This window comes from Erpetoichthys calabaricus, chromosome 5 (assembly GCF_900747795.2).
Source record: "Erpetoichthys calabaricus chromosome 5, fErpCal1.3, whole genome shotgun sequence".
NCBI classification, from domain to species: Eukaryota; Metazoa; Chordata; class Cladistia; order Polypteriformes; family Polypteridae; genus Erpetoichthys; species Erpetoichthys calabaricus.
This window is the reverse complement of record NC_041398.2, coordinates 114232540-114257850: the sequence shown is the minus strand read 5'-3', so window position 1 is coordinate 114257850 and position 25311 is coordinate 114232540. Positions and strand designations below refer to the sequence as shown.

At 36.2% G+C, this 25311-nt stretch overlaps 1 protein-coding gene across 2 annotated transcripts in view; it reads left to right on the top strand.

Annotated features, from left to right (window-relative positions):
* The window catches only part of fam114a1 (family with sequence similarity 114 member A1), a 62021-nt gene extending 37189 nt beyond the window's left edge, over positions 1–24832 (top strand). The window contains exons 7-14 of one of the 2 annotated variants that reach the window (XM_028801979.2): positions 2537–2689; positions 3672–3807; positions 5330–5415; positions 5597–5743; positions 5987–6126; positions 15290–15362; positions 18206–18259; positions 21595–24832. In XM_028801979.2, coding sequence (XP_028657812.2) covers positions 2537–2689; positions 3672–3807; positions 5330–5415; positions 5597–5743; positions 5987–6126; positions 15290–15362; positions 18206–18259; positions 21595–21717 — 912 coding nt within the window. In that variant the 3' untranslated portion in view covers positions 21718–24832. Of the gene's footprint in view, positions 1–2536; positions 2690–3671; positions 3826–5329; positions 5416–5596; positions 5744–5986; positions 6127–15289; positions 15363–18205; positions 18260–21594 lie in introns of both variants that reach the window. The other variant, XM_028801978.2, reaches the window with a different exon arrangement.
* Positions 24833–25311: the final 479 nt, after the last annotated feature.

Here is a 25311-nt window from a genome sequence, read left to right as displayed (position 1 = left end):
TTCTTGTCCTTCCTTCTGCTAAGTGAACTCTTATCCATTCTCCACCTGATTTCAAGTTTGACAGGTCAGTGGCCACTGACATCTTTTGTACCAGATCTCCTGACTACTTCCAATGATATTTCTGGTCTCTTTGAAAGTATCTATGAATCAGACATAGCCCTCCAGAACTCCTGGGATAGCTTGCCCAGACCTCTCTCTTCCGGATCAGACTGCTGGCCCATTTTTTACCAAAGTGCCAGACAAGCCTGCATGACCTTAAATAGCAGCCTCCTGCTGCCAGCAGTTTCAGGACTGGAGAAAGTACAGTGTTTCTCTTATGCATTCCACACTCTCTTTCCACTATATTTACATCTCTTGAGTAATTCAAAGTACGCCTTTTTCTGCATCCCCACCTGGCATCCCTGCCAGGACAAGTTAGAGGTAGCCTCCTAACCAGGGTTTATTCCGGTACCTGTTGATACAGGTCCTGATTTCAATCATCTTTACAACTGGAGCAGTTTTATAATTAGTAAACCCAGTTTTCTGCCTTTGACATATACTTCTCTCTTTCAAATTATTGTATTTTCCTATTTTTCTGTCCATTTCTGCAGTAATAAACACAGTGCAAGTCACTTACCTATTTTACATGACAGCTTAATTGTCTTGTAAAACAAATGTTACAGTAGCCATGATAAGAACGTAATATAAATCTACATGGTTAAATGCAGCTTTGAATGGTGGCCTTGCAAGTAGACAAAACTTAACCATCAGTCTTTAAGATTACAATGTGTCATCAAAGATGTGCTTATTTAGAACTTTGCAGTAACATTAATATTAATATTATTATATTTATATGTGTTCTGTGATTTGAGATAATATATCGAAAGAATAATATTTCATTGTGTTTAAATTTCCATATAGGCATAGTCATTAAATTGTTTTTTTAAAATGTAACTAAACGCATTACAAAATAATTATTACATGCCTTTCAGTGGTAATGCAAATTGTTTAATGAAGGATTACATATACCTGTAGGCTGTTCAAAATGCATGATCTAAAAGAGGACAAAATCATTGTGACAATTAATTGTGTTATATTTATTTTTCTGACAAATTTCATTGTTTAATTAATTGATTCATTTTAGGTTGGTGATGTTTTTTTACACTTTCAGCAAAAATAAGAGCAAATATGGTAAAATGTTTGCTAATTCTTTGTTCAAGCAAGATATTCATTAAACACTTATTTTACATTTGTTTAAAATGATAACTACAGATGAATATGTACTTATACAGTATGCCAGTGAACTAGGTTAAGGTAGTTTAAGAATGGATGAATGATATCATTAAATTATTTTGCTTGTTTCTGTTTTGTCTGCTATACAATATATATATTTTATATTCATATAGGCAATGGCTTCAAGCATTATTGATTTGTAAACTATGTCATTAATATTCTGTTTTACAGTGTAAAATTACCTTTGTAATATGAGGATAGCTAATGTTTTAGAGGTATTTAAAGCCATGTGACAGTGTAAACCTGTTTAAATTATCTTTGACTGAAGTATAATATTTCATTGTGAATTATTCTTTATTGAAAAAAAGCAATACAGTAATCCCTCGCTATATCGCGCTTTGCCTTTCGCGGCTTCACTCCATCGCGGATTTTATATGTAAGCATATTTAAATATATATCGCGGATTTTTTGCTGGTTCGCGGATTTCTGCGGACAATAGGTCTTTTAATTTCTGGTACATGCTTCCTCAGTTGGTTTGCCCAGTTGATTTCATACAAGGGACGCTATTGGCAGATGGCTGAGAAGCTACCCAACTTACTTTTCTCTGTCTCTCTTGCACTGACTTTCTCTGATCCTGACGTAGGGGGATTGAGCAGGGGGGCTGTTCGCACACCTAGACGATACGGAGGCTCGTCTAAAAATGCTGAAAAATTATCTTCACGTTGCTATCTTTTGTGCAGCTGCTTCCTGAAACGACATGCTGGACGGTGCTTCACATACTTAAAAGCTCGAAGGGCACGTATTGATTTTTGCTTGAAAAACAAACTCTGTCTCTCTCTCTCTCTCTCTCTTTGTCTGCTCCTGACGGAGGGGGTGTGAGCTGCTGCCTTCAACAGTTTTGTGCCACGGTGCTTCGCATACTTAAGCCAAACATCCCTATTGATTTGTTTTACTTTTCTCTATCTCTGTGACTTTATATGCTCCTGACGGGCACTCCTTTGAAGAGGAAGATATGTTTGCATTCTTTTAATTGTGAGACGGAACTGTCATCTCTGTCTTGTCATGGAGCACAGTTTAAACTTTTGAAAAAGAGACAAATGTTTGTTTGCAGTGTTTGAATAACGTTCCTGTCTCTCTACAACCTCCTGTGTTTCTGCGCAAATCTGTGACCCAAGCATGACAATATAAAAATAACCATATAAACATATGGTTTCTACTTCGCGGATTTTCTTATTTCGCGGGTGGCTCTGGAACGCAACCCCCGCGATGGAGGAGGGATTACTGTAATACTACACCATTAAAATGCAGATTTTTTCTTTTTTAGATGTTAAGGGAGGCAAAAGAAAAGGAGAAGGAAAGGATTGCCAATCAAGTTGTAATGGAGAAAACAGCTCATTTTGGAATACTGTTTGATGAATATCAGGGTCTTTCCCATCTGGAGGCACTGGAGATTCTGTCTAATGAGAGTGAACTGAAGGCAGGTGTCTCATTACCAAACTGACAATCTACTACACTAATCTTAAAGTGATTTTACTGTTCCATTTTTCTAGAAGCTTCCTACAAAAAAAAGAGTTATTTTTTCATCTACTCGTACACCAGTCTCTGTAAGCACAACATCATTGAGATACCAGTAACTGGAAATAATGCATCTAAACGCAAACTTCCCAAGCTTGCTGTGTAATTTTTTAGTAAATGAAGTAACATTGTAACCAAACAAAAAACATTATGTGAAGTTGACATTAGTCATCCAGTAATACTAGCCAAAATATGCTCCTTTTAAAATGAAAGACTGCAAATTAATACATCTTGACTTTCTACATTTGTCTTCTAAGTTGAGTGTCACCCCTACAAAGATGTGAAGAATGTAAAATATAATGTGTGATATGGAAAATTTTTTTGTCATTGTTTATGACTAAAGAAACCTCTGACACCCAGTCCACAAACACTGAATACTGTCAACTTCAACCTCACGTATGATAGATATTCTGTAACTCTGAACAGCTTAGAGCATACTCACACTCAGACATACAGTAAATTAATTTATAAAGCATGAAAATAGCCTAAAACATAGATATATTAAAGACCTGCTAAAATGTAATAGCTGTCTGGTCATGTTAAAAGGAAATTTTCCAGTGTTTCTGATTCACGTCAGCTTATTGAGTAATTTCACTACAGTGAAAAATAAAGCTGTATCTGTCTCTGTTCTGAAATTTGAAGTTATTTATGTTCTTTCAGTGGACATGATCTGGAGCCAGTTGTTCAGATAGTGTGTATGTCTTTTATATTCTTGAAAATACACTCCAGACAATTCCACCAGTGCCTACAGTAAGTCATAGGATTGATGGTTTACTTTAAACTAATCTCATGTTTCCAAGATATTCTGGTTCCTGATTTTTTGTAAAATCTTTAGTATATTATGTTGAAAATTGTGATCAGTGCTTACTATTTTTTAAACCTAGGTTCAGTCATTTCTCATGTCTTTGGAAGGAGAAACATTAGAAGTCATGAAAAGAGACTTGGTTGCAATTAAGGAGATTTTCCTGGTTGAGCAGTCTGAGAAAAGTGAAGATGAAGAGAAGGAGCTAGAAGAGACTGGTAATATAAACAAAAAAGGTGGAATGGTTTTTTAGACAATACTATATTTTAATTGTTTAACAAGACAGACTGATTTCTTAAATTAATTCATACATGCATAACATAAATGTCATATGAATATGCAAATTTAACACAACAGAAAAACTTTGGCAAAAAATAACATAGCCCATTAAAACTACTATTGTTCTTAGGATGTAGATATTTCCATTTTAATGCTTTTTTGGCTAGATTTACAAAACAGCAGATATGACACCTTAGGGAAAGGAGGGAGGAAACATTCAGACCTTTGTTTTCAATGAAAGGAGTCCTGGAGAAAGCATTCTAAAAGACCACCTATATGTGCATTAGCACCCTTTTCCTGAGATTTCTGTTTCCTTTAGCAATCGAGTGATATTGTTGTGTGATTGCATACTCTAAGGTGGACTGGTGTCAGTAAATGTTTGTAGATGTACGATTGTACTCTTTACTGACGTTGTGTCTCAATGTATGGCTGATTTGAGTCCAGTCTACATTAATGTTGAGGTAGACTAGACTCTAGAGCACACCATGACTCTGACAACGTAAAAGTAGATTACAAAAGTAATAGGAAGATGACATATAGCAATAAACAAATATACATTTACACTTGCCATTTTCATTGTTTTTTCTTCAACTGATGTATTTGATTAGTTTACATTAAAAACCAGCAGAATTAGAAACCTTATATGTATTCTAATATCAGCATAGTATTTTAATGTTATTCTATAATGTAAATTTTATGGGGTTTCAATTTAATTAATTTACAAGCAATGTTAATGTATAACATTTTTTCTAGACTAACTAATGCCTTTAATGCAGAATCTGAGCTGCAATAGGCAGGGAGGAGTAGTTTCTGCTCTACTTCAGTTACTTGAGATGGCAGCTACTCCATGTTACTCCATGCAGTGTGGTTGATGTATGCATAACTGAGTAAAGCATTTAGTGGAGTGGAAGCTTGGCTTTAAGTGTAGAAAACTGTATTAAATGTGAAGAATAAAGTATTTAATGGGGCAAGATGTACACAAAACAATCCTCCAGGCAAAGAGCCAACTGCAGCTTTAGGTCTTAAGGAGAGCAAAGCTTTTAAGGCTCCTTTTCATGTGAGTACATGTAAAATATATGTGCTCATTCTAATTAAAGAGGAACTCTTCATTGGACCTCCTGCCTTTTAAACAATGGTATAACAAACCTAAGGGCTATTAATGTAAAATGCTAGCTGTCAATGGCTGTTGATGAAATGATATGTTAGAACCATTGAAGATGAAGAGTGAAGCAGACTAAAGAGACAGTAAAGCGTGAAAATTGACAGCTTACGTTTGAAAGTCATTAATTATGAATGTAATATTTTAATGTCAAGGGAAATGGTGAAGATCTTCAAAGCTTGAATATTTAAGTCCAGAAAATTAGTTTCTGAGCATAAATTTTTTAGACTGAATTTTCAATTTTGAATACTTTTCATTTGAATTGGTTTAATATATAATTATGTTTTTAATGTATGTTCCAGGGTGTGATGGAGAGGAGTTTGTTAATGTACTAACTGAACTGCTATTTGAACTACATGTTGCTGCTACTCCAGACAAATTAAATAAGGTGATTTTTTCATTTAGTCAAATTTCTTTTACAATGTATTTTTTGAAGCTGAAAAAGAATTTTGATGATGTCTAATGTAAATATTGGAGATTTTACAAATACATTGGTTTTTATTTATCAATTTACAGTATGTTTTTGATTATTTACCTGTATATGGTTACTGTTCTGTTTATTGTTTAAGGCTAGAAAGAGAGCTCATGATTGGGTAAAAGAAGTTTATTCTTTAAGAAGTGAATATAATGAAAAGCAAGTTGAGGAGAACAGTGATCCCGTGTTTGAAGGAGAGAAAAATGGGAAAGTTGATCAGAATAATGCAAAATCAGTGGAGGTAAGGATGGTATTATTTCACTTTGAATGTCAAAACCTAGTTATCATAAACACATTTAAAGGTGAAAATTACTCTTAATGAAGAGCACCCCTTCTAATTAAAAAGCAAATGTTGTACTTATTGAAATTGTAGTGTAAAAAGTTTCTCTATTTCACATAACTTATGAAACTTAAGTGTAACATTTTAATTTAAGCTGTTGAGAGGTTTAGTTTTAATGTTTTTCATTTTCCATGAAATTTTAAGGATATCTATTTATCATCAATTGAAAGTTTAGCTGAAGTAACAGCCCGCAGCATTGAGCAGCTACATAAAGTTGCAGAGTTGATTCTTCATGGACAAGACATAGAGAAGCCTGCTCTTGATCAAGCCCAAGTCCTTAACACGTAAGCATTGCAAGTGTGAAAAATAATTTCTGTGACTAGTTGCCTTGATTTTAAATTCCAAAAAATAAATTAAGATCTCTTAATTTTCCTAGAGTCTCCAGTATAAAATCTAAAAGTAGGTATTTTGAATGCTGATGTAAAGTACCTGAATCATGTAATGATCAAAAGTTTGTCCTTTTGATTAAGCACTGTATAGGGTGGATCAGTGATGGAGTGGTAAGTTTTGCTGCTTCAAAACTCCAATAGACAAGTGTGAATATTGTCAACTAGTCTATTGTTTATGTGAATGTAGGATGTTATCCTTTTGTGTGTAGGTTTTTTATGTAATCTGTTTTTCCTGCCATGTCCCAGAGAATTGCATGTGCAGTTAAATGGGGGAGTAGCGGAGTATGAATTTGGTAAAGCCTTCCTCTAGATTCTGTTGAAGCCTTGAATTGTATTCCGTATGTACAGTAGTACCATAAACGGACAGTATAGTAAATTATCCTCTTTAATAAAACCCCTATTTGCGTCCAGTGTCCGTGTGTGTGTGTCTTCTGGTGAAGTGCGCATGCGCGGGGCATGGTGCGACGCTTCAAAGCAGATGCTTCAAAGGCCGCCTGACGCGTCACACAAGACAGAGAGGGCGGGACCTATAAAATATCGTGCGGCAGATCCAATCGGATTTCGGTAAATGAGGTAAGACCTTAAACAGAAAACACAAAAAATCCAATCGGGTACTGAGACGCGGAGACCATCTTCCCCATTGTTGTGCAAGTGTTCACTCTGAGGATGTCAGATTTACGATTAAGAAGCTTGGCCCGGTAAAGTGTAAAGTAGAAGTAGATTTATTTTCGTGCACATTACATCAGTTGCTGGGGAGAATCTGCTGATTGCCCACTGTTGTGACAGAAAATTAAACGCATATTACGGACAGCAAAGCCAGTATTACTGTCAGAGAAAATTACAGACATTGTACGGAAAAAATTTAATGAGGTAAAAGGTCCCTTGCTATATAATATAGACTGTTCCTACTAATGTTTATGGACTACTGTTCCAGCGCCCGTTATTGTAACGGGCTTAATGTCTAGTAATCAATAATTAGTCTCAGTAACATTCTTGCCATAGTTTTCCTGGGATACAGAAGTTGGCCTTCTAATATCAAAAAAGTAAGCATATCAGGAAACATTGGTGTAGAAAATATATGGCTTTATGAAATATTTACTGAAAACAATAAATTCAGTCTCATTCATGTGCTATTTTGATGACAGTGTTACTTCCACAGTTTATCATACAGAAGTGGCATAACACAGAATAATATGGAATATATGCACATTTTTAATAGGAAAGGCCACCTTTTTGGTGTCTTTCTACATATGGAATGTACCAGCTTACGAAATGTTATCAAACATAGTATTTATTCTTTTAAACATGTTAAGAGTGATAAATAAAGGTGAATAAGAAATGGTCAGTAAACAGAAGCAGAATATAATCACACTGCCTCACTGGGTTCACTTATTCAAGTGTTTAACCCCTGTCTGCCAGGAGGTGCTTACCTGCCCTTTTACCCAAAACATTGCCTTCCTCACCTCTAGTCTCAACTATTTTTTCACTACCCTTCTCCTTCCTTCACATTAGTTAGCCTTCTGATTACAGACTCTACATTCTATATTATGAGTAACATTTAAACCTCCACAACCAGTCCCCTGATTCATTTCCAATTAATAGTTACTGCTCCTTAGTAACATGGACACTAGGCTAGAACTGCCTGTTGAGGATACAGGTGTTCCTGAACCCCAGAGTCTTTATTGTCCTTTAACACTAGAATTACCAGAGCCTACGAAAAAACTCGTAAATCCGTCCCACCTTAAATCGCGTCTTAAATCCGTTTGCACCTCTCCGCCAGAGTCCTTTGTCATCTAAATGTGCTGATAAAGCTACTAGCAGCCAGCTATTCCATCCCCCCACCGACTTAGAATGAACTTCTCTCCTAGCTCAAGCCTTGCCTTGATTTGATTACCTGGGATTGAAGTGGAGTTTTACAGTGGAAATAATTCTAGCGTTATTTGGAATACACGCATTTCATGTGTGTTCCATTTCTATAGTTGGCTGTGCAAACACATTTTTAAAACAGAAACGTTTTTCATATTCTAATAGTAAATGACAAAATGTAGGCATAAACTATATAACGTATGAAGCCTGAAGTCCATATATCAAAGAAACACTTTCACAAAAGGTACAAATAAAAGAACACGTGCGCCTTCATTCAAAAAAAAAAAAGCCGCATTAGCATGCCACATTGACACCCTTACTACAACCGCAGCAGTGGTGTAATGGTATCAGCGCCTGACTGGGAATCAGAGGGTGGCAAGTTCGATTCCGCACGGCTCCACTTCGAGAAATTAACTGCTCTTATTCTTACAATTTTAGAGTAACAATATAAATTTGATTTCAGTCTGTAACAGGCGGTGTAACTTATGATACTGGTAAAGGTTAGCTTTTTTTTTTTTTTTTTTTTTTAATTCACTTTTCATTCTCGCAGTCGCATTCAGAATCAGTCCATACAACCCCATCTGACACAGCTGTTTTCACATAAATAAAAGTGCACTTTTATTCAAGACTATAACCGAAGAATAAAGAAAGCAAGTTACAGTTGGTGGTTGATACAACAGCTTGCGTGGTGCAATGTTAAGAACTGCTGATTTCCGATCCGTGCTATATAAAATCATCACATTCAAATATTAACAGTTCCCACACACCCAAGGTCCGCCATTCCTACATTTACAACATGTGTACTTGTTGCAGTGTACACACCTCTCTGTGCTATGGTTCCTATTACAGTGAATGAGCACCTGACACTGTACTTTCTTCCCTGGGGGAAGCTGAGGTCTTAGAACGGAAGTTTGTTGACGCTGTATCATCTTTTCTTTTTCCATCGCCTTTTCCTGTAAGAAGCGACGATGAAGTTCCTCTGCAAGGTGAGCCATGAACACTCTTCTTTCCTCAGCGGACCCCGTGCATGCCTTATACAGTACGTGTGCGTTCATCGCTGCTAGGTCAAGGATGTTGTACAACACAGCAACCAGCCACCTGCGTGTTCCTGTGCGCACTGAACAAGCACGCGCCTTCTGGTCCATGATGTCAACGCCACGCTGGGGGAAAAAAGAAAGACAAATATATGTGACATTTTGAAGAAATCATTTTATCACCAGAAGAGCACCAGAATACTTCGTCACACTAATATTTTTTTCATTAGCATACCTTCATGTGGTTGTAGTCTGTGACCGTGTTTGTTTTGTTTTTTTTTATCTTGCCCAATCTCCACATCATGGTGCATTGTGCTGAGAATGCAGACAGACTTCATCTTTTTGGGCACATACACTGTCAGCATGGCACTGGGAGATCTAAACACCAGCATGGAGAATTGTTCGTGTACTGAACTGACTTTAGCTGCAGGTGGAAGTTCCCGTCGCACTTTATTCATGGTGCCAAGCAGAGTTGTATTGCGGTGCAGCAGTCTATTAGCCAGCGAAAGTGACGTGAAGAAGTTGTCTGTTGTTACGGTTCTGCCTTTGTCCAGAAATGGCTCCATAAGCTTTATGACCACAGACTCAGAAAGTCTTTCTCCCGTGGGACGACTGGGATCTTTTCCTAAATAAGGAGTGGCATTGCACATGTACTTTGTCTCCAAATCTGCCGCAATCCAAAAAGGCAGAACCGTAACAACAGACAACTTCTTCACGTCACTTTCGCTGGCTAATAGACTGCTGCACCGCAATACAACTCTGCTTGGCACCATGAATAAAGTGCGACGGGAACTTCCACCTGCAGCTAAAGTCAGTTCAGTACACGAACAATTCTCCATGCTGGTGTTTAGATCTCCCAGTGCCATGCTGACAGTGTATGTGCCCAAAAAGATGAAGTCTGTCTGCATTCTCAGCACAATGCACCATGATGTGGAGATTGGGCAAGATAAAAAAAAACAAAACAAACACGGTCACAGACTACAACCACATGAAGGTATGCTAATGAAAAAAATATTAGTGTGACGAAGTATTCTGGTGCTCTTCTGGTGATAAAATGATTTCTTCAAAATGTCACATATATTTGTCTTTCTTTTTTCCCCCAGCGTGGCGTTGACATCATGGACCAGAAGGCGCGTGCTTGTTCAGTGCGCACAGGAACACGCAGGTGGCTGGTTGCTGTGTTGTACAACATCCTTGACCTAGCAGCGATGAACGCACACGTACTGTATAAGGCATGCACGGGGTCCGCTGAGGAAAGAAGAGTGTTCATGGCTCACCTTGCAGAGGAACTTCATCGTCGCTTCTTACAGGAAAAGGCGATGGAAAAAGAAAAGATGATACAGCGTCAACAAACTTCCGTTCTAAGACCTCAGCTTCCCCCAGGGAAGAAAGTACAGTGTCAGGTGCTCATTCACTGTAATAGGAACCATAGCACAGAGAGGTGTGTACACTGCAACAAGTACACATGTTGTAAATGTAGGAATGGCGGACCTTGGGTGTGTGGGAACTGTTAATATTTGAATGTGATGATTTTATATAGCACGGATCGGAAATCAGCAGTTCTTAACATTGCACCACGCAAGCTGTCGTATCAACCACCAACTGTAACTTGCTTTCTTTATTCTTCGGTTATAGTCTTGAATAAAAGTGCACTTTTATTTATGTGAAAACAGCTGTGTCAGATGGGGTTGTATGGACTGATTCTGAATGTGACTGCGAGAATGAAAAGTGAATTAAAAAAAAAAAAAAAAAAAAGCTAACCTTTACCAGTATCATAAGTTACACCGCCTGTTACAGACTGAAATCAAATTTATATTGTTACTCTAAAATTGTAAGAATAAGAGCAGTTAATTTCTCGAAGTGGAGCCGTGCGGAATCGAACTTGCCACCCTCTGATTCCCAGTCAGGCGTTGATACCATTACACCACTGCTGCAGTTGTAGTAAGAGTGTCAATGTGGCATGCTAACGCGGCTTTTTTTTTTTTTTTTTTTTTGAATGAAGGCGCACGTGTTCTTTTATTTGTACCTTTTGTGAAAGTGTTTCTTTGATATATGGACTTCAGGCTTCATACGTTATATAGTTTATGCCTACATTTTGTCATTTACTATTAGAATATGAAAAACGTTTCTGTTTTAAAAATGTGTTTGCACAGCCAACTATAGAAATGGAACACACATGAAATGCGTGTATTCCAAATAACGCTAGAATTATTTCCACTGTAAAACTCCACTTCAATCCCAGGTAATCAAATCAAGGCAAGGCTTGAGCTAGGAGAGAAGTTCATTCTAAGTCGGTGGGGGGATGGAATAGCTGGCTGCTAGTAGCTTTATCAGCACATTTAGATGACAAAGGACTCTGGCGGAGAGGTGCAAACGGATTTAAGACGCGATTTAAGGTGGGACGGATTTACGAGTTTTTTCGTAGGCTCTGGTAATTCTAGTGTTAAAGGTCCAGGAATCCTAGGCAGATTGTTAGCTACCCTTTCCTTTGCATGCATTATGTTTCCATTTGTTTCTTTTTGAAACAGTGTGTCTATCAGTAGTCTAGAGGAGTTCTGGTCTGCTGCCAGAATTTCAAAGGCTAGCTTGGTCCGTTCCTTCACAAGGAGCCAACTTCTCGCCATCCCTCCTTGCCTTCTTGCTAGAAGAGGTGATGTTGAGACAAGCAGGTACTCTTACCCTGTGGTCTGTGTGTTGTTCCCAATGCTCCAGTGCAGTGGTGGGGACACTGTGCTATAAAAATGGCGCATCCTTCAGATGAGACTTTGAGGTCCAGACTCTCTGTGGTCATTAAACATCCCTGGGCATGTTTTTCTAAAGAGTAGAGTATATCCAGATGTCTTGGCTAAATTGCCCACCATGGCCTCATCCATTCCCCTCTAATCATTCTCTGTCTCTAACCGGCTATCTCTCTCACCCCTTCACCATGTTACAGCCAATGTTTGGTGAGTGTACAGGCACAATAATGGCTGCCATCACATCATCCAGGATGGATGTTATACATTTGTGGTGGTTGAAGTGGCTCCCTACTCTCAATGTAAAGTGCTGTAAATAGCTAGAAAAGTACTATATAAATGTAATTAATTAATTTCTTTTCCCAGGCCAACAATCTCTATTTCTAGCATTACATTTCCAGTCATATGCTGAAACCCACACTTGGCTGGACCTAATAGTTCTTTTCTCCAACAATGGCTTACCAAGTTGCATTTTGTCTTTCACTGTGAATTTCTCTCTTTTTTGAGTGTTTTCTGTGGGGCTTGTTTCTTAGATCCCTTTCCTCTTTCAACCTCCCACCCCTGTAAAATGTGAATACCAAGCTGTCAATACTAGTGCCAAAGATGGGTCTTAGTGCCTTTCTGTCTCATTTCATACTTCATTTTTATTCAGAATTAGTGTTTGGCATTACCATGACATCAGAAATTACATGAGGCACATTGTTCAAATAGCTTTCTGAATAACTAGCATCACTACTATACTTCCTTTAAGATATAATTTTTGTAAAAACTGTTCCTGGGAAGTAGATTAGATTAAAGAATCTGAACATAAAAAGAGAATCCAAATATAGAAATGTGAACAAAAAATATTTTGGTCATGGAGTTCTTACTAGGGTATGATACAAAGAGCACTGAGGAAAAATAACAAAATGATAAAAATGGATTTTACTGAATTGGCTCAGCCAAACAAACAAAGCCCTATCATCTGAAAGAAAGGGATGTTGAACATTGTAAATGCTTGGCAGAGCTGGCGAAATCCAACTTAAGCATTCCTGCATCATCTATGCTATGAGTGTACCACAATCTTTTCTTCAAGTCTCACCTTAGGGAATGTCAATATTCCCACATTTCTGCCCTGCTCTCTAAGTTCCTTCTAACATACACATGATTTATATTATATGAATGTGTAAGTACCTTCCACGACCATGGAGAACACATTTTTAAGCTTTTTTCAATTACACACATGCATGTGTAAACAGGACTGGCAAATTCCCATGACCCATCAGATATTTTTGCAAGTGCGAAGAGCTGGGGCACTGTTCATTGGCCCATGGAATCCCCTTTGCTCCTCTTGAATGTGATGTTCATCTATCAGATGCAGTCTTCATTCCTGTACCCCAGTATAGGATTTCTCAGGGAGGCTGAGCAATGTGACTCCATGGTAATTAAAACACAGCCTATTGTCTTGCTGTTTAAAAATGGTTACAGCCACCCCAGTTTGTCAGTCCTGAAGGACTGTTCTTACCCTGCATGCAACATTGAAGAAATGCATTGATTAAAACACCTCAATGGTATCCTCTCCTTTCAGCATTTCTGGTAGAATCTCAGCCATCCCTGCAGCCTTACCACTATAGAGCATTTTAATTATGACAACAGTCTTCACCTCATACATGGACCTCACTTAACCAATGGATATGTCACTGCAAGGAGGACATATTCATTAGGTTAGAGTTCCTCAAATTGCTCTTTTCAACACTAGGCAATATCCCCAGTTAAGGACAACATCCTTGTTGAGAGCTGCATGGCCAACTACCTTCCTGCCCTTCCTGAATCATTAAGTGGTTTGTCAATACATATTTGAAGCTGCCTGACAGTTATTTACTGCTGGAATTGCTGCCTTTTGGCCTACGTATACCTCTCATTCAATTGTCCTCTTTCTTCATTTTGTAAGTTTCTCTTATGGCTAGTATGAGTATGGGGTTTGGGACCACTGTTGTATGCTATTCAGTCCCCCTGTTTACAAAGAGAAAGTTGGTATTAAGTTGAGACAGTTCAGTTTACTTGATGTGTGTTTTGTTTCCACTTCTCTTCATGATTTTATTTGGACAGAATATCAAAGAGCTACTGAGTTTTAGAGAATATCTGGTTTTAAAACATAACGTTTGCATCTCTGCTGTTTGCAAATGATGTTGTCCTCTTGGCTTTTTCAGACTGTGTTCCCTAGTTAGCACTAGAATTGTCTACAGCAGAATGTGATTAGCACCTCCAAATGTAAGTCAAGACTTTCATCTGGAAAAGTATATTTTGTTCATTGTAGGTTAAGGTTTGAGTATCTGCCCAAAATGTAGAAGTTCTAGTACTGTGAGGTCTTATTTTTGAGTAGTGATAGAGGTGATTGTAAAAAACAGCATTGAATCAGTGCAGTTATTGCTGTTTAAAAAATATTGTACCAGATTGTGCTCATGAAGTGAGGAACTAAGTCTGCGAACAAGGGTGCTGATTTGCCAGTTGTCCTACATCTCCATTCTCACCTGTTGTCACAAGCTTTGCCTTGTAAATGAAAGAATACAAATGGAAGAATATAATTGCCAAATGACAAAAATGCTGAATTGTTGGGATCACTGTTTGTCTTAGAAGAGAACTTATCAATTCTGATGGACATCAGATCACCAATACTTCACCTGATCGAAAGGGACCAGTTGAGGTGTTTTTTACCATTTAGTTAAGAAAACCTTGGAAGTCTTTCTCAAGAGGTATACAAGGTATGACTGTGGGAGAAGACTGCATGGCAGGCATAGGATGCACTGGAAGAATTATTTGTCTTGACTTCTCTTGAGTGCTTCAGGGCATTCTCCAAGAACTGCTAGAGAAGGTTGTTTGGGATAGAGAGGCCAGGTCAGCCCACTTCAGCATATTGCTAAAGGAAACCTTTACCAGAAAAACTGAAATGACAATAATGGCAATGAATGAAAAAGGAACAACCAGTGTGATTCATTAAGTTTAGTTCACCAATAATATTTTTACCTACTTATAGTAAGTACTCACGCCAAAAGTTCAAATGAAAAAAAGTTTGAGGTTCAGAATATATGTCTCACCTTATTTTAATTGATACCTCAACTGTTAATTAAGTAGTTATTAGTTACAGTCCTAATCATTCACCATTATTTTTTTGAGTAATTTATATTTATAATGGGTGGATACAACATGTTCAGAATTCAGAATCATTTACTTGAAAACTCTTAAGATGTGTTCATTGCAAAATACTTCTCTGTGTATGACTCAGTTCAAGTCTGAAAGTGTGAGCTGGACCCTTAATATGAGATATGAAATTATTGTAAATAAGTCTTTTGAGACAACATATAAAAAAATTCTTTACTTATGTTGAAGATGCTAAGATTTTTGTTAGTTTTGTAATGAACTAATTAATTCTTCAACTTTGACCAGGTTGACAGAAGCTATGTGCAAAGAAGTTTCATCCCTCAGAAAGAAGTTTATAGATGTTTTAACTTCAGCTGGGGTAAGGAGAATTAAATATTTAGAAAAAAATCCTCATTATCTCAGGAATACAGCTATTCTATAACTTTGCAAGTGACCTATGTTTTATTGTATAACCACATTGACTTTATTATTTTATTATTATTATTTTTTATTATTTATTATTCTGCTTTTGTTTTAAAAAATTAACAGTATCTGATTCATCAAATAATTTTTACATCAACACTCTTGTTATCCATCTGCTGTGAAACATTCTGACCTGTCATTGTTTACACATGTCTTAAACAACTATTATCATACACTGTTAATTTCTGTATCTATATCTATTATTTATTATTTATTTATTATATTACATATCTTACACATCAATATTTCTGCTACTTCTTTGTCTTTGTCTTGTCTTTGCGCAATGTCTTGTCTTGTTTGTGTTTTAATTTTAATTTAAATTTTAATTCTATTTTTAAATTATTATGTGCACGTCATGCTGTTACACTGTGGACCCTGAGCTTTGCAATTTCGTCTATCTGTATACTTGTATATGGTTGAGATGACAATAAAGTTCACTTCGACTTTTGACTTTGAACATATGGCAAATATGTAGCTATTGATATAGCCATTAGCCCTATTACAGTTAATGTAAGGGCATTATTTTTGACCAAATTGTTGTATGAGTATTATTTTTCTTTTTTAATGAAGGAATGCTTTATTGGTCCTTTAGGATATTTCACATAAGGAATTTTAGGCAATCAGTTAACACCAAACACAACTACTGCTATTTGACATGAATAGATTAATGTACAGTCTCTGCATAACAATTAGTATAAGTAGTTCAGCAAGCTGAAAAATATATGCATTGTAATTTTAAGAATGCTTGGTACTTAAACCCCACATAAAACATAACAGAGACATTCTCAATAAATGTTATTAGTGCTCTGATGAGAAAAAGCATATTACAAAGTGCAGAATGGAGTGTGTTTTCGAATGTGTTTCTTTCTACGCATTGTACACTTTTGATTACTGTACTGCCAAAAAATCAATCTTTTTTCATGCCAAACATACAGCATGCCTCAATGTACTGTATACATATTCAAATGATGATTAATCTATTCAGTTATTCTTGGTGAGATCAAATTTATGTACCTTTAAGTTGAATGGCATGCACTTAACAGATATAGTTCATAGGTGATAACCTTAAGTGCCTAATACAGTTACAACAGTCTTTATTATCATTGTCCAGTTTTTGCTTCTGTCAGTATTTTTTGGTAATCAACATTCACTATTTTCCATAATAAAAGATGTCTGAGAAGATGTTTTTATTTACAATGTATTCATGTTTGCTATTCAAAAACCACAAAAATATCTACCAGGAGATGAAATTTATAAATTGTCCAAAATAACCATGGAGTTCAAGCTGAGACATACTCTACATATGCAAGTCGCATCAGCAAGCAAAAAAAACTGACAGACAATGCATTTGAATCAATGTAAAATAGCTCACATGCCAAAGCTTGGTTAAGTAAATTGGCCATAGTATGTGGTTGGGATGTGTGTGTGTGTGTGTGTGTGCATTCGTCCTGCGATGGACTGGCATCCTGTTCATGATTTGTTCCTGCCTTGCGCCCTATGCTAGTTGGGATATGCTCCAGTAGACACCCGCCACCTTGTTCAGGGCTAAGCTGGTTAGAAAATAACTGACTGACTGGTGTATAGCATGATAAGAATGTAATTCATTGATGGAAAGATAACGTTTAAAGAAATACACTCAGTGTAAGCTTCTGTTATTATTAAAGAAGGATAACATTCATATTACTCAAGCAGGTGCATAGCGGAATTAATTTTTTATGAATTCTCAAAATAATAATTATACGAACACCAATATATTTGTGTAATGCTTCACTGTGGCTGTCTCAGCCAAGTCAGAACTTTTCTTTCTTCTTAATTTTCTTGCTTTATAGTCATCTGATGTGTGTTCAGACCAAAGTATGTCTGAATATTTTTTATTTATTTACTTACTTATCTACCTATTTATTTATTTAAAGAGCTTATGTAAAAAGCCAAATGTCCTCGTGGGGACAAATAAAGTTCTATCTAAAATAATTTTGTGATAGAAAGGTGTGTTAATGGCTTTTTGACTCTATAAACACATAGGGAAGCATTCTTTATATAGAAAAGTAAAGATTTTATGCATTTATAAATGCATTATCTATTAGCCATTCATTTTAAAGTTGGAAAAAAAAACTGATTTTACACATCATGGGTGGCAAGTGTCACTGTCTTTTTAAGTACTAAGGCATCTGTTTCAGTTCAGTATTGTAAATTGCCTTGTCAGCCAAAATGCAGAATAACATTATAGCGTGCTTTTGATTTGTAAGCTTGTTCTGTTCAAATGTTTAACAGGGATTTCAGAGCAGCTCTTACATAAACAACAGAAGACATTCCTACCCTGTATCCTTAACATGGAATTCACAATTCTTTCCTCCTTCTACTTCCTGCATATATTTATATTTGCTTCAATATACAGGTCCACACAGTTTAACATTTCTCATTATTGTGTTAAACAGAACTTGTTTTTATTGTGTGATATGTTTTATCATCATTGTTATTTTAATAATTTGAGGAAATGTTCTTAATATGTGTATTATTTAAAGAGATTTTTTAAGGTGTTAGTTGCATACCCTCTGTTTTTCAGCCCCAAACACAAAAAATACCTAAACCTTTAAGTGAACAACTCTACAATACATACACAGACTTTAATTTGATAAAAATTCTTCTGTGCTGTTTGTGCTTTCTTTGTGCCAGATATAGTAGTTGCAGGAAATTCATTCATTAACGTATTTTGATTTTAGTGTGTGTTTTATTTTCCAGAGCAAAGAGAAGGCAGAGGTATTAAATCCATGGATTAATGGAGTCATGCTGGAGGTTAGTATATACTTGCCATTCTTGTCATACAGTGCTGCTATAGCATATGCTCCTAAAAACATCTGTGCAGATATATTACTGCAGCTGTTCTAGGTATAGCTAATTCACACCACATTGTCATTAATGTACATGCCTGAGACTTAAGCTAAGAGAGCAAATAATATTAAAATAAGCATAAAATAAAAGAGACACTTGGATATAACCATATTAGCCATCAAAGCATGTTCTTAATGATGCTATATAGTATTTGAAGCTAAGCAGAAACCATCTTATGACTGGGTTTGGAAAATATTATTTTCAGATCCACTTCCTAAATGTGCCCATAAATTTCATACCTGGTTCCAAGGACTTTAAGAAAAAAGATAATGTAAACAAAACCTGTTTCCATTTAGTTCCACCCAGTTCCTTACAATCTCCAGTTGGCACCAATCAGACTGATGTTGAGGCCCACTAAAGTTGTTATTTTGTAAACTCCTGCCACATGACTGCAGTTGCACATTACTCTAGTTCTGTTTTTTGAGAATCACATAACTAACTTTCAAAACTGATACTATACCGATATAAGATACACAGCTTTTTTCCACATTTGAAAAACAGGTTGTGCATATGATCAGTTTCAGTGTTGGAATGTGGATATACGTTGGTGTTCAAAGTATAGTGAATCAAAAATGTAAAGGGGAAAAAAAAACAAAAACATTATCTTTCAATGATAAACTGAGCATAGGTGCTCTTTCGAAGAAGTGATAGAGAGAAATGCAAAGTTTTCTGTACTATTCTTTTGAAAAAAATTTTGGCAGCCAAAGATGTATAGAAACACCATTTTCCCCATATATTGTGAATAAGTTTGATTACTGAGTACCACAATGAGGCGTACTTTACTGACTGGCTCACACAAAGTGGTCCTGTTGAAAGACAGCAGATCAACTGAATACTTCTCCATACTTTTCTCTGTTTCTTGTCTTTCTGTTTTATGCGTTATTATATTAGCCTGCCTCCATTGTCAATTGTGTTGGTGACAGAATAGTCAGGGTCCAATTATGAGGCGTCTTCTAAGGATATTCCTTCACTGCAGAGAAAGCAAGACACAACAGTTAAATTTGTTACTCATGGCCCCATCCCCTGTTTGAATCCAACTCAAATAAGTTCCTATAGCAAAACCCATCAGATTATGCTTATAACAATCAATGTTGAAATGGGATGTATTTGATAAGTGGACAATTTGTTTTGCGCCAGAATAATGAAATATGTTTGTAGATTTTGACATTGTAGAAGAGTTAAATTAAGCCTCAGTAACAGTTATTATCAAAAACAAATACAGTAATAAAGCTTGCTTTCTTTATAAAGTTTCTTTGCAAAAATTACCCAACGCACAGAAATTAAATATTTGTTGTACCTATAATTTACAGTAATTATAAATGTTAGTATATTGCATGTTGGTTAAACATTCAAATAAGAATCGAATTATACTTTCTGTATGTGACAGTGCATTTTCATTTACAACTACTACCAGTACTATTATTATTTGATATCATATGCCTCAATGACAAATAGAAGTAAAGTTAGAATTTCATGAAGTACATCTTTTTGTTCAGGAGAAGCCAAAGAACATTTTCTAACTGAAAATTAGTCATTTAGCTCATTATGTTAGTTATTTGAAAAAAAAAGTACGAGATACATTTTGTCATCTTATTTACTGTATTCTGAAGAAAGTGAAAACATATCTGGCTCCCTTTCATTTCTTGATCAATAATCTTCTTTTAAATTTGAAAGTCTGAACTACTCTGATCTTCCAAAAGTATTTATTTTAACAATATTTTACCAAGAAATACATGCATAACAAGCAACTTGATATTTTTTTCATGGCCGTTTTAATATTGTTTGCTGTTGCAAGGTATTGGCCTCATGTGGGCCCCCAAAGAAGCCAGTTGTATCATAACTGTGTGATTTTCATTATCCATACAAACCTGACATATTTTTTTTCTCAGCCATCACTACAAATAACACAATGAAAGGAACAAATAAAAATATATTATTTTTTTGGTGGAGTATTCCTTTAATACTAATTGCCACCTACACTACGGGTGATTAGTGATAAATACTGGAATTTTCCTGCCTTCTAATGAATTACATCAATTGGTTAACAGCACATTAATCATTGCACAGTCTTCTATGTTTGAAACAGTGATTGCAAGATAAAAGACTATCCAATAAATTCCTATATTTTTGTATATACATATGTCCTTACATAATAGTAGGTCAGTCATTTTCTAACCCGCTTAGTCCTGAACAGGGTTACGGGGCGTAATGGAGCCAATCCCAGCAAACACAGGGTGTAAGGCAGGAACAAACCCTGGACAGGACACTAGTGTGTTACAGGGCAAGCACACACACACGCCAACAACACACTAGTGCCAATTTAGTATCACCAATCCATTTAGCTTGCATGTCTTCTGACTGTGAGAGGAAAACCATGCAGACAAAGGGTGAACACGCAAACTCCACACTGAGAGAACCTGGGACACAAACCCTGGTCTCCTTACTGCGAGGCAACAACACTACAACTATGCCACCCTCCATACATAATAGGTTAACAAAGCTAAATTTCTATAGTCATTCTATTTTCGAATTCCTAATGGTACTACAAATTGTAATAAAATTATGCAAATAATGCAAAATAACAGTATTAAAACAGGTTATAAATTGAGCCGTAATGGGGGTCCATTTCATCATTTCATTAAAACTGAAACATCTAACAGTTTATTGGAGAGGATAAGCAGGAGTAAATACTTAGCACTTTTAATACTGTTAAAGGTATGTTTGGCTCTGTAAGACTGAGTGAGGAGGCACATGTATATGAGAATGCATTTTTCACCAGAATAAGCAAATTTGGAAAGGGTAAGATTTCTTCTAAACTAAATTGTACTTTCTTGTGGCTTATAAGTGCTTGAATCATAGTTCAAATATATAAATACCACTTTTCCAATGCCAAAGGTATTTTCTATATTCTTTTTTACTCAATAAAGCAAATATAATTTAACTGTATTTAGTTAATACAATGAATATAATTTGAAGGGTGCTAGTTCAGAATCTTTTTAAAAGTGGCATGGATGCACCTAAAAGTATTCAAAATTATCCCATGAAGCCAAAGTCATCTTTGAACCTTAAGGCTGAGTTGATCTTAACTAAGTAAGCTATAACTAGTGTGTGTGCGTGTGTGCGTGTGTGTGTGTGTGTGAATTTGAGCCTACATGATGTATTTCAATTGATTGATGGCTCTTCAAATGGAATGTTATTAATCCTTTATATATTTATATATTTTTTCTTTTATTCTGCAGGGCTCAAACAGCATCACATATATACAGGATGCCTTCCAGTTACTACTTCCAGTATTGCAGATTTCACATATACAGATCACTAGTTTGCGGACAGACACTGTTAAGTACAGTGGAGGAAATTGAGATTGAGATGTTTGGCAGCAATGTCATTGCATCCACTTGAAATACTGACAGAGGAATTATGCTGACATTCATTAATGTCTATTGTTTAGCAATTATATAGTAATTCTGCAAATTTCAAGAGCATATTTAGCTTATATTGCTCTTTGAGCATGCTATAGTTCTACAGATGTTATAGATTATTGTTTTCAATATTGGATAAGAACATTGCATTCAGAATTATAGGCCATAATTGCAGTTTTATATAAAGAATATAAACATATAGTATGTACACACAAAATATTTGCACCATGAGAAACAGTCAGGGCAAGGAAAGTATCAGCTTGGATAAATAGCTGTGTTTTGTTATCTGCGGCATTACGGCCAACAAGGGATTACTACCGTATGCATTTGAACAGTCTCGATTTGATGGATGGAAGTACAGTAACTTATTATTTTTCACTTTCATAATGAACTGCTATCTCATTATTGTAGTCAACTGAATTTAGGATATTGCTTTACAGTGAAGCACACTTTGATGTTAAACATATACAATCTGATGACTTAAAGCTAGAATTACACATTGAGTATAATGTTATAATTAAATTATTTGTCTTTGTAAAAATGTGATGGAGAAGATATTTAATGATCTGTCCTATATGACTTTGTCAGTATTATTTTGCCATTTTGGTCATGTGTGTAAGACTCACTGTTTTCATTAATATATCTATTGAACATAAATTAACAAGAAGATCACTGGATATATACATGCAGCATCTTAGCATGGCTACTATTCAAGAAACAGCAGACATTGTCTAAACAAAACAAAAATAAAAAAATACAATGGTAATGTGTTAGCGCAATTGTTCTTCTGCAATGTGTTATTCTGAGATATATTATAGAGTATGTATGTATTTATTCCATTTAATTTTTGATGAATTGAAAATGGTTAAATATAGTGTTCTCTAGATACATTGTAAAAAATGTTTACTTTAATTAAAATATGTTCTTCTTTAACTTGTTACTACAACTAGATTAATAGCATAAAGCTTTTCATCATACTACACATTGTGTTTTAAAGCAGAGCATCTGAGTCTTAACTTTCAATGTTGTGACCAAAAATTGTAATGTGTCTTGTTATGAATGAGCCTGGCATTGTTATAAATTGAATAACAGTTTGTATCAGACTTATTTCTGTGCCATACAGGTTTAAACAAATAGAACAAATAGCTCATAATTTCTGCTTTGTGTGCTTTGGCAAAAAAATAAATAAAAGTGTGATGTTGAGTACTGTACTTTACAAAACAAAGAAAGGTTGTACCATATTGCAGGGAAGGACTTACATAAACAGTTCATAGTGTAGTGCTAAAAATGATAACACTAAATAAATAAGAGGAAAAAATAGGCATTAGTCTTCTCATTACAAAATGACACTGTAAAAAGATAGAAAAAGGATTTTCTTATAAAGTCACTAATACAGTGCATCCGGAAAGTATTCACCGCGCATCCACCTTTTGTTATGTTACAGCCTTATTCCAAAATGGATTAAATTCATTTTTTTCCTTAAAATTCTACACACAACACCCCATAATGACAACGTGAAAAAAGTTTACTTGAGATTTTTGCAAATTTATTAAAAATAAAAAAACTGAGAAATCACATGTACATAAGTATTCACAGCCTTTGCTCAACACTTTGTCGATGTACCTTTGGCAGCAATTACAGCCTCAAGTCTTTTTGAATATGATGCCACAAGCTTGGCACACCTATCCTTGGCCAGTTTTGCCCATTCCTCTTTGCAGCACCTCTCAAGCTCCATCAGGTTGGATGGGAAGTGTCGGTGCACAGCCATTTTAAGATCTCTCCAGAGATGTTCAATTGGATTCAAGTCTGGGCTCTGGCTGGGCCACTCAAGGACATTCACAGAGTTGTCCTGAAGCCACTCCTTTGATATCTTGGCTGTGTGCTTAGGGTCTTTGTCCTGCTGAAAGATGAACCGTCACCCCAGTCTGAGGCCAAGAGCACTCTAGAGCAGGTTTTCATCCAGGATGTCTCTGTACATTGCTGCAGTCATATTTCCCTTTATCCTGACTAGTCTCCCAGTTCCTGCCGCTGAAAAACATCCCCACAGCATGATGCTGCCACCACCATGCTTCACTGTAGGGATGGTGCCAGGTTTCCTCCAAACGTGACGCCTGGCATTCACACCAAAGAGTTCAATCTTTGTCTCATCAGACCAGAGAATTTTCTTTCTCATGGTCTGAGAGTCCTTCAGGTGCCTTTTGGCAAACTGCAGGCAGGCTGCCATGTGCCTTTTACTAAAGAGTGGCTTCCGTCTGGCCACTCTAACATACAGGCCTGATTGGTGGATTGCTGCAGAGATGGTTGTCCTTCTGGAAGGTTCTCCTCTCTCCACAGAGGACCTCTGGAGCTCTGACAGAGTGACCATCGGGTTCTTGGTCACCTCCCTGACTAAGGCCTTTCTCCCCCGATCGCTCAGTTTAGATGGCCGGCCAGCTCTAGGAAGAGTCCTGGTGGTTTCGAACTTCTTCCACTTACGGATGATGGAGGCCACTGTGCTCATTGAGACCTTCAAAGCAGCAGAAATTTTTCTGTAACCTTCCCCAGATTTGTGCCTTGAGACAATCCTGTCTCGGAGGTCTACAGACAATTCCTTTGACTTCATGCTTGGTTTGTGCTCTGACATGAACTGTCAACTGTGGGACCTTATATAGACAGGTGTGTGCCTTTCCAAATCATGTCCAATCAACTGAATTTACCACAGGTGGACTCCAATTAAGTTGCAGAAACATCTCAAGGATGATCAGGGGAAACAGGATGCACCTGAGCTCAATTTCGAGCTTCACAGCAAAAGCTGTGAATACTTATGTACATGTGCTTTCTCAATTTTTTTATTTTTTAATAAATTTGCAAAAACCTCAAGTAAACATTTTTCACGTTGTCATTATGGGGTGTTGTGTGTAGAATTCTGAGGAAAAAAATGAATTTAATCCATTTTGGAATAAGGCTGTAACATAACAAAATGTGGAAAAAGTGATGCGCTGTGAATACTTTCCGGATGCACTGTATATATGCCAAATAATCTGAAACATTAATAAAATTAATTTAGTGGGTTTTTTTTCCAATGTTTTGATTGCATTTTTTTCAAAAATACAGCACTACTTAGTCACTCTAGTTGAACCTTGAATCAAGTATCAATGTAACCTTCATGTTTTTCAGATGTAAGTGAAAATTCCACACTGGCAGTTAGTGAGTTAGGATTCAGACCAAGTTTAATAATAATAATAATACATTTTATTTATATAGCACCTTTTCCATGCTCAAAGTACAGTTGCCTTGAGCTGTGACGACCAGAAATAAAGATACAAACTGTGATTGAAAGGAATGTAACAGAAGGAGTATGAATTAAAATTTTGTTTCAAGACAAGGGTCACACTGTGTAAGAACTACTGTCTCAAGGACTTGGCAAATTGGTCTTTGTCCTTGTGGAGTTTGTATATTCTCCCCATGTCTATGTGGGATTGTCATTGTGTTCTTTAGTTATCTTCACACATTTCCAGAGGCATGCATGTTAATCCAGCATTACATTGATTTGAA